Source organism: Lactuca saligna, chromosome 5 (genome assembly GCF_052625555.1).
Source record: "Lactuca saligna cultivar CGN05327 chromosome 5, ASM5262555v1, whole genome shotgun sequence".
In the NCBI taxonomy this organism is placed as follows: domain Eukaryota; kingdom Viridiplantae; phylum Streptophyta; class Magnoliopsida; order Asterales; family Asteraceae; genus Lactuca; species Lactuca saligna.
In genome coordinates this window covers 52722581-52731461 of record NC_136421.1, presented here as the reverse complement: position 1 = coordinate 52731461, position 8881 = coordinate 52722581, and the positions used below count along the sequence as shown (strand labels likewise).

General features: G+C 36.0%; 2 protein-coding genes across 2 annotated transcripts; both read right to left on the bottom strand.

Annotated features, from left to right (window-relative positions):
* Positions 1 to 2552: 2552 nt before the first annotated feature.
* LOC145045284 (uncharacterized) lies at positions 2553 to 3705 on the bottom strand. Its single transcript, XM_078993621.1, has 4 exons — positions 3370 to 3705; positions 3046 to 3256; positions 2811 to 2923; positions 2553 to 2711 (listed from the first exon to the last, which is right to left on the bottom strand). The coding sequence occupies exons 1-4, from the start codon at positions 3703 to 3705 to the stop codon at positions 2553 to 2555; spliced, it is 819 nt and encodes a 272-aa protein (XP_078849747.1).
* Positions 3706 to 7783: 4078 nt separating this feature from the next.
* Positions 7784 to 8423, bottom strand: LOC145045283 (uncharacterized). Its single transcript, XM_078993620.1, has 2 exons — positions 8118 to 8423; positions 7784 to 8071 (listed from the first exon to the last, which is right to left on the bottom strand). The coding sequence occupies exons 1-2, from the start codon at positions 8421 to 8423 to the stop codon at positions 7784 to 7786; spliced, it is 594 nt and encodes a 197-aa protein (XP_078849746.1).
* Between the last annotated feature and the right edge of the window lie 458 nt (positions 8424 to 8881).

Below are 8881 nucleotides of genomic sequence, written 5' to 3'. Positions count from 1 at the left end.
GTTAACATGAGGACTTTAGGTCAAGGAAGGGTGAAATGGTCTTTTACTCTCTGAGGAATGATGATAAAGGTAAAGTGTTAGTTGTGGAAGTCTTTGATTATTAAATGATATTTTTATTATTAAGCGAGGTAGGGTCGTCGTTGGGATTTGGAGATAGCGAGTACGCGAGATCTTAGACTTTCCACGAGGTGAGTTTTCTCACTAAACTGTACCCGGAAGGATTTTTATTGTGTGACCGGAAGGTCGGATATGTTATGAAATATATGTATTGTATGTGATAAGTTAATCGTTTATATGTGCCATGTATGATATGCTTGATATGGGCCGAAAGGCATTATTTTATGGGCCGGAAGGCGAACATGTTATGGGCCGGAAGGCGTTGTGATGTGGACTGTAAGGTTGACGTGGGTAGGACCGCAACATGTTCGCTGGGATGTATTTTGGGATGTATTTTGGTATGTCAGGGTCCCCTGAGACACATGGACCGGAAGGTCAGGGTCTGGAAAGGTGTATGTGCGTAAGTTGTATTTTGGGGAACTCACTAAGCATTTATGCTTACAGTTGTTGTGTTATGTGTTTCAAGTACTAGCGAGGACTGTGGGAAGGCGCCGACATGATCGTACACATTGTCGGAGAAAAACTATTTTATGATCATTGGGATGTATTTTGGTATGATAATATTGTTCACATTTGAATTTGGAATATTAATCGATGGTTTTTGATGTTTACAAAAATGATTTTTTTTTAAATTTACGTTGTTACAAAAGAGCCCATCTGTTGACATTTATCACAACTTGAACAAAAGACATAAGAGTCATGGAAAATACTTGGCCAATAAAATCCACTCTCTAAAACTTTTCTTGCAGTCCTTTGAGGACCAAAGTATCCTCCACAGGCATAAGAGTGACAAAATGTTAAGATAGAAGGTACCTCATATTGATCCACAGATCGTCTAATCATTTGGTCAGCACAGTATTTCCACAAATATGGCTCATCCCAAACATACCTCTTGTCTTCTTTCTTGATCTTATCTTTTTGCCATCGAGTCAAATTTGGTGGAAATTGATTTATAACGATGTAATTCACAATATCGGCATACCACGGGGCAACTTTTGCTGAAAATAGGTTCTCATCGGGAAATTCATCATGAATGGGAATTGAGTCATCGGGAGAAACAATCCTGCTAAGATGATCAGCTACAAGATTTGACTTTCTGCTCTTGTCTTTGATTTCAATGTCAAACTCTTGCAAGAGTAATACCCATCGAATGAGTCTAGGCTTCGAGTCCTTCTTTGCAAGTAGATACCTAATAGCTGCATGATCAGAATAAACAATGACTTTAGAACCTAGCAGGTATTGACGAAATTTGTCTAAAGCAAAGACAATAGATAACAATTCTTTTTCAGTTGTTGAATAGTTGCTTTTGCACTATCAAGTGTTTTTGAGGCATAATAAATGACATTAGGAACACGGTCTTTTCGTTGCCCTAACACTGCACCAACTGCATGATTGCTGGCATCACACATGATTTCAAAAGGCAAACTCCAATCTGGTGATTGAAGTATTGGTGTTGTTATCAACAACTCTTTCAACTGATCAAAAGCTTGCTTGCACTCTCTAGAAAATTCGAATTCTGCATCTTTTTGTAAGATCTCACACATGGGACGAGATATCTTGGAAAAATCTTTGATAAACCTTCTATAAAATCCTGCATGACCAAGAAATGAGTGCACCTCACGAACACAAGTGGGATAAGGTAAAAATTTTATGACATCTATTTTTGCTTTGTCCACTTCTAGACCCTTAGAAGACACAATATGACCTAGTATGAGACCTTTTTCAACCATAAAGTGACACTTCTCATAATTCAAAACAAGATTGGTCTCAATACATCTTTGCCAAATCTTTTCCAAATTACCCAAACACTCATGAAAATAATTACCATAAACTATGAAGTCGTCCATAAAAACTTCAACGATTTCCTCAACAAATTCTGAAAAAATACATACCATGCACCTTTGAAAAGTGGCTGGAGCATTGCAAAGCCCAAAAGGCATTCGCCTATATGCAAATGTTCCGAAAGGACATGTGAAAGTAGTTTTTTCTTGGTCCTCGGGTGCAACAGGTATTTGATGGAAACTGGAATATCCATCCAAGCAACAATAATGTGTTTTTCCTGCTAACCTTTCCAACATTTGATCAATGAAGGGAAGTGGGAAATGGTATTTCCGGGTTGAGGAATTGAGTCTTCTATAATCAATGCAGACTCTCCACCCGTTTTGCACATGGGTGGGGACTAACTCACCTTGGTCATTCTTAGTAACGGTAATACCTATCTTCTTCGGCACAACTTGAACCGGACTTACCCACTTACTATCTGATATTGGATAAATCATCCCCGCATTCAACAACTTCAAAATCTCCTTTTTCACAACCTCCATCATTAGAGGATTCAAACGCCTTTGAGCTTCTCGGGAAGGCTTGTAATCTTCTTCCATAAGGATTTTATGCATGCAAAGCGAAGGACTTAGCCCTTTGATGTCGGCTATAGTCTACCCAATTGCTTCGTTATATTCCTTCAAAGTGGTGATAAGTTCTTCCTCTTCTTTAGTTGACAACTTGGTGGAAATGATCACTAGCAAAGTTTCTTTGTCTCCAAGATATGCGTACTTGAGATGCTCAGGTAAAGTTTTGAGCTCCAATTCTGGTGCCTACACAATAGAAGGAACAAGTTTCTCATTAGACATTGGTATTTTCAGCTTTGGAACATCAAACCTCATTTTCTTCTTCTCATCCATGCAAGACACAACCTCCATAATCTCTTTATCAATTATAAATTGATTGGCATGTTTTTCCACTCTTTCCTTTTGAAGATTCCTGTCTAAAATAAGAGCTAACACATCCAGATTAGACAAATCAAACACTGATATGTCAATGGTTCAATGACATCCACAAAACTCAAAGATGAAATATCACTTGGATATCTCATAGCATCATAAATATTGAAATTTATCACTTCCCCATCAAATTCCATGGACAATGTACCATCATAAACATCAATTTTCATCCTGGCTATTTTCAAAAAGGGTCTTCCTAGGAGAATTGAACTCAAATTTGGTGAGTCATCATCATCCATGTCAAGGACATAAAAATCTGCTGGAAACACTAGTTCATTCACTTGGACTAACACATCTTCTAGCACACCTTTGGGATGTACTAAAGATCTATCAGCCAATTGAATGATTACCCCGGTCTTCTTTAATGTGCCAATATTTAAATTTTAAAGATGGAATATGGAAAAACATTGATAGAAGCTCCAAGGTCTAGCATAGCTAGTGGAACATGAAGATTACCTAATTTTCAAGGAACCGTGAAAACACCCGGATCCTTACATTTTTGAGGTAGTCTTTTTTGTAACACTGCAGACACATTTTCTCCTACTTTGACAGTTTCATTCCCTTTCAGTCTTTTCTTAGATGTGCATAATTCCTTAAGGAATTTAGCATATCTTGGGACTTGTTTGATGGCATCAATAAGAGGAATATTTACCTCAACCTTCCTAAACATCTTCATGATTTCATTGTCTTCCCTTTCACGCTTTGACTTGCTTATTCTTGAGGGAAATGGAGGAGGAGTGACTTTTGCTTCAATAGGAACTTGCTTGGAAGGTGTTTTTGACTTCTCTTCTTCTTTCTCTAGTTCCATCTCTTCTTCTTCTTCAATAATTTTAGGAACTTAATATTCTTTGCCATTCCTCAAAGTGATGGCACATGCACTATGTTTTGGATTCTTCTCGGTTTGCGCGGGTAGTTTGCCTTGTGACTCCAATTTACTCACAGAAGTGGCGAGTTGAGTCATTTGTTGCTCCAAAGTCTTGATGCTCGCTTTGGTTTCATTTTGAAAGGTTTGAGTACTTGTGGCTAAACTCTTAACAATATCTTCCAAAGACATTCTCGATCCGCTTGAACTACTTCCTTGATGCATGTTTTGAGGTTGGTATTGAGATTGATGAGGAGGTTGAGTTGACTGGAAATGTGGTTGATAATTTTGTTGGTGTTGCATTTGATTTTGAAATGGGGGTCTTGGTTGATAAGGTGGTGGTCTTGGCTGAAAATTGGTATTAGGTTGATGCCAATTTTGATTGCTTCTTGGCTGGAAGTTTCCTTGTTGTTGACTTGAAAATCCCATAGCTTGAACTGGTTCTACATCTTCTTGTAACATGGGGAACATATCAGTGGGATGTCCAACTTGTGTACAAATACCACAAGGTCTAACTATTGGTGGTTGCATGCCCTTGTCTTTTGCAAGCATCATCACTACTTTAGTCAACTCAGAAAGTTGACTTTCAATTTTTGGAGTAGAAATTTCTTTCACCCCTCTTGGTGCATCACTGTACCATTCTTCTTCTTGGACTGTATGCTTGGACTCTTCTGTCATGTTCTTGATAAGAACTCTAATTTCTGTTGGAGTCTTATCAGCTATAGATCCGCCACTTGATGCATTAAGTAATCTCCTATCCCAAGATGACATTCCTTCACAAAAATACTGCAACAACTGATATTCGGTAATCCCATGTTGTGGACATTTTGAGCACAATTTCTTGAACCATTCCCAATAAGTACGCAAGGCTTCTCTCTTTTGTTGCTTGATACCAATTATCTATCTGCGTAAAGCTGAAGCTCTCATTTATGGAAAATATTTATCCAGAAACATCCTTGCAAGTTCATTCCATGTTGTGAATGACCTCGGTGGTAAGTCATATAACCACTCCTTGGCTGAATCTTGTAAAGCAAAGGGGAATGCCATTAACTTGATTTGATCTTTTGTAACTTCATGTGGCTGCATACCCACACATACAACATGAAATTCCTTAAGGAATTTATGTGGGTCTTCATTCTCAAGACCACGAAATGAGGGTAACAAATGGATAAGTCCAGACTTGAGTTCAAAGTTGATTGCTGCAGGGTAATTTATGCACAAAGGTTGTTGGGTGACATCTTGAATGGACCATTGTCTAAAGGTTTGTTCAAGTGGTGGATGTGGAGGATTTTGATTTCCTCTGTGGTTGTCTGCCATGGTATGAATAGGTGAAGATGGTGGGGTGACACTTTTGGATGTTGGTGAAGATGGGGTTGATGGATTTGATGAAGAAGCTCCGGATTGTTGTTTCTTTAAAAGTCTGGCTTGCTTCCTTCTTTTTTTACCAGATTTCTTTATCTCCAAATCAAATGGTTAAGGTGTACCTGTGCGATAAGATCTTGGCATAAATAATTAGTACTACCGTATCCCCGGCAACGGCGCCAATTTGTTTGGTTGCCAAACCAACAAATAATGGGATAAAATAATATTATTAAAGCTCAAATCACTGCTATTTCATATGCTAAATATAATATAGAGTAAGCAGGGTCAGTCCATAGGAATACAGGACTTCTTATCTTGCCATATTTTCACACAATATACAAATAATATTAAAATGGGGGATTGTGTTTGAACTTGAATTAAACTTCATAAATAAAACAAGATTGGTAATAAAATACAGTAAAAGAAGTACATTTCTGATTCTGACTCTTATACATGTATTATGTTGAAAGATGTAATACGATTATAACTCATGTTAAATCTAGGTTGGTAAGTTGGATATTAATAGACTCTAATATCCAAATTGGCAAAAGTATTTTATTCAAAACAAGCTCTTCAAATTAAACTTCATTTAATTGATTCAATTCAAATAAGCTCTTGCATAAAATCATTAAATGACATTAAGTTCTTGCATTAATTACCAACAATGTTTAACATTCCTCTTAAGCTTGGTAATATAAACATTTAATCTTTGATTACACTAATTTTGATCTAATTACAACCAAGTAAGTGTGTGTTACTAACATCAAATCATAAAACATATACGAATTTCATGATTTGATTAACTAGATTGACTAGAACCCTACTTCATTGATCAAGTGAAAAAGAGAACCAACCAAACACATGATTAAGATCAAATCAAAGATTACTAGATGTTAAACTCAAGTGAAATTCAAGTTACAACCTAACAACAAATACTTAAGAATTCAGATTCGGAAATGATAATGAAATCAACCACACATGTCTAGGTTGAACTACAAATCAAACAAGTTTAAACTTCAAATTGACTTACAAAAAGGAAATTAAAGTGTTTCCAAGTGTTAATCTACTTGCAAAAGCTCTAAAAATCATCTCCTCTCTGCCCAAAATCCGACCTAACTCCCCACAAAACCGATTGTCTGAATTATAAGAGGATAAAACCACTTTAAAACTGTCGAGACGTTTACACGACCCGTGTAAATTAAAGGGTGCCATTTACATGGCCGTGTAAACAAGAAAAGTAGAATGCTTAATTCTTCCAGGTCTTCGAAGTAGAATGCCCTTGTGTATACGTTTACACGGCCCGTGTAAATTATAAGCTATCATTTACACGGCCGTGTAAACTCCTGAGAAGCCAAATTCTTTATTTCTTCATTCTATGTTTTTTTCAATGCTCCGAAACTTCTGAAACTTTGTCTCCAACTCTTTTTAACTTCCTCCATCAAGATCCAACCTTCAAAAGTACCTGAAATATCATAAAAAGTGTGTGAATGGAATTGCATCATTAAAAATCCCGAAGAATATGCAAAATGCATGAGTTTAAACCTAAATGCAATGCACTTTTATGAACTAAATCTACAAAAATGAATGCATGAAAATGCATCGAACAATAAACTACAATTTTTAGATAAACTACAATTGTTAGAAACGAAAATTACAAGAAATGTTCAAGTAGGGAATTTCCAAATACATTACCTAATTATTGCACTTATGGATTTCCTGTACCATGCCTAAAATTATAAACTACAACTGTTACATAAACTACAATTATTAGAAATGAAAATTACAAGAAATGTTCAAATAGGGAATTTCTAAATACATCACATAATTATTGCACTGATGGATTTCCTGTGCCATGCCTATATTTGCATACGTTCACATTCAATGCAATTTTCATTTATGGTTCTCGTATTTGTATATATGTTTATAACTTACCTTTAACCTTTTAGATTTTGTTTTCAACTTTTTGTTATTTTAATATTCTAAAACAACTATACATATTTATTCATGTGAAAGGTCGAATTAAAATACTAGTAGATCACTTCTACTCTAAAAAATGAAACTCTTTTTGCTACATGCCAGACTCTCAATAAATTTATGAAAGACAAAACTTCAAAAATGGTCCCTGTGGTTTCTGAAAATATTAAGTTTAATCCCTAAGTTCAAAAAACCTCACAGATGGTCCCTGTGGTTTCAAAACTTTTAACAAATGGTGCTTCCGCCTAACTCCATCAGCTTTCTACCGTTAAGTGAGGGGCATTTTCATCATTTCAATACACAGGGACCATTTATGAGGTTTTCTCTATTTAAAAAAAATATATAATTATTTAATTAAAGGGTCTCTCTCTCTCTCTCTCTTATATGTCCATGTTCGTCCTAGAAAATCCAGATGCTTTCTCAGTTTCTCTCTTTATACAAATAAACACTTGTCATATGTATCCATCTTTGACATGTGATAAGATCGACCATATGAGCACAAATGAGTAAATCAGTTACCACCATTCCTCCGGAAGATTATGGAGACATGTAAACCAGCAAATTAAGGTTTGAGATCCTTCAAATCGATGGAAGAAATGGAAACCTGCATATCGATGGAAGGTCCATATGGAATGTTCAGTAATAAAATTACACGACGTTCAAATTTCAACTTCGAATTCTTCTCAAATTATGACCTTTCTGGAATGTTCTTGATGCAACTCCATGTGGGATATGATCTAATCGAGACACCAATGAGATATAATTTGGATCCAAGCTGTAATTGGTCTGCAAGTTCTTGAATATCTGACGATTCACTCTTTAACAAACACTTTGGATTTGGGTCGCTATCTCCATATCCAGCTCTATCGAATTGTACAAGATAAATCCCCAATTCATCCATTAGTTTATGAAATTTACGACATCTGGGTATAAATTTCGATACAAAAACTGTTAAAAATACACACAGATCTACATTCTACACACACAATATTGAAAACGAAAAGGGGTTGATCAATATGTACTTGGGTAGCCATGAAGTTCATATCTTTTTTGCTAGTGAATCCATGTACAATAACGACTCTGTAAGTCAATTCATTCTTCGGGACTCCTCGTTCTTTGTAAGCTAAGTATCTTCCATCACTTAGTTTGATTCTACCTGATGAAGAAGAGGATGACTTTTCGTTTTTTGGATCAATTGAATCGATAATATCTGATGAAGTAGGTGAATCACACTCTGAAGTTACTGGTCTTGTTGGTTGATCTGATATTCGCAAACACCTCATTCCTAAACAACCCATCATCAAACCCACAACTCTCTTCAACACCATTTCTGAAAAAAGATCGAAGCTTTATAATACCCATATCATCATATGTCTATATCCATTCCAATAAAGAATTCAAAAGCGTAAATTACAAGACTTCTGAGTTTTAGATTTTGGATTTTAGGGTTTTCCTTAGTGAAAGAGAAAGGATCTTCATATGGGTTGTTGATGACGGATGCAGCAATCAAATTGACACGCTTGATTTGATAAAACGAATTGGAAAAATACACACACAAACACACACAATTTACGTGGATATGTACAGCTGAGACTGGTGATGCTTTTTGTCGTAAAGTTTCAGTTTTTATAGTTAATTTCTTGCCTGAGTTAAACTCGAAATGGTCAAGAGCCAGCACATGGCGATTCTGAAGGCATATTCTATTCGAAAATGGTGGATATTCAAATTGAATGATATGCGAATAATGATTGCTTTCAGAAGAGGGTGATCTAAAATGAGTTGGAGC

Excerpts from the sequence above, each read along its gene's own strand:
- LOC145045284 (XM_078993621.1), bottom strand. The coding sequence starts at position 3,705 with ATGGAACTAGAGAAAGAAGAAGAGAAGTCAAAAACACCTTCCAAGCAA. Across the intron at positions 3,257-3,369 it reads AGGATCCGGGTGTTTTCACG|AAGACCGGGGTAATCATTCA; the intron begins GTTCCTTGAAAA and ends GGCACATTAAAG. Across the intron at positions 2,924-3,045 it reads GAAAATTGATGTTTATGATG|TGTTTGATTTGTCTAATCTG; the intron begins GTACATTGTCCA and ends TTGACATATCAG.
- LOC145045283 (XM_078993620.1), bottom strand. The coding sequence starts at position 8,423 with ATGGTGTTGAAGAGAGTTGTGGGTTTGATGATGGGTTGTTTAGGAATG. Across the intron at positions 8,072-8,117 it reads TGAACTTCATGGCTACCCAA|AATGTAGATCTGTGTGTATT; the intron begins GTACATATTGAT and ends TTGTGTGTGTAG.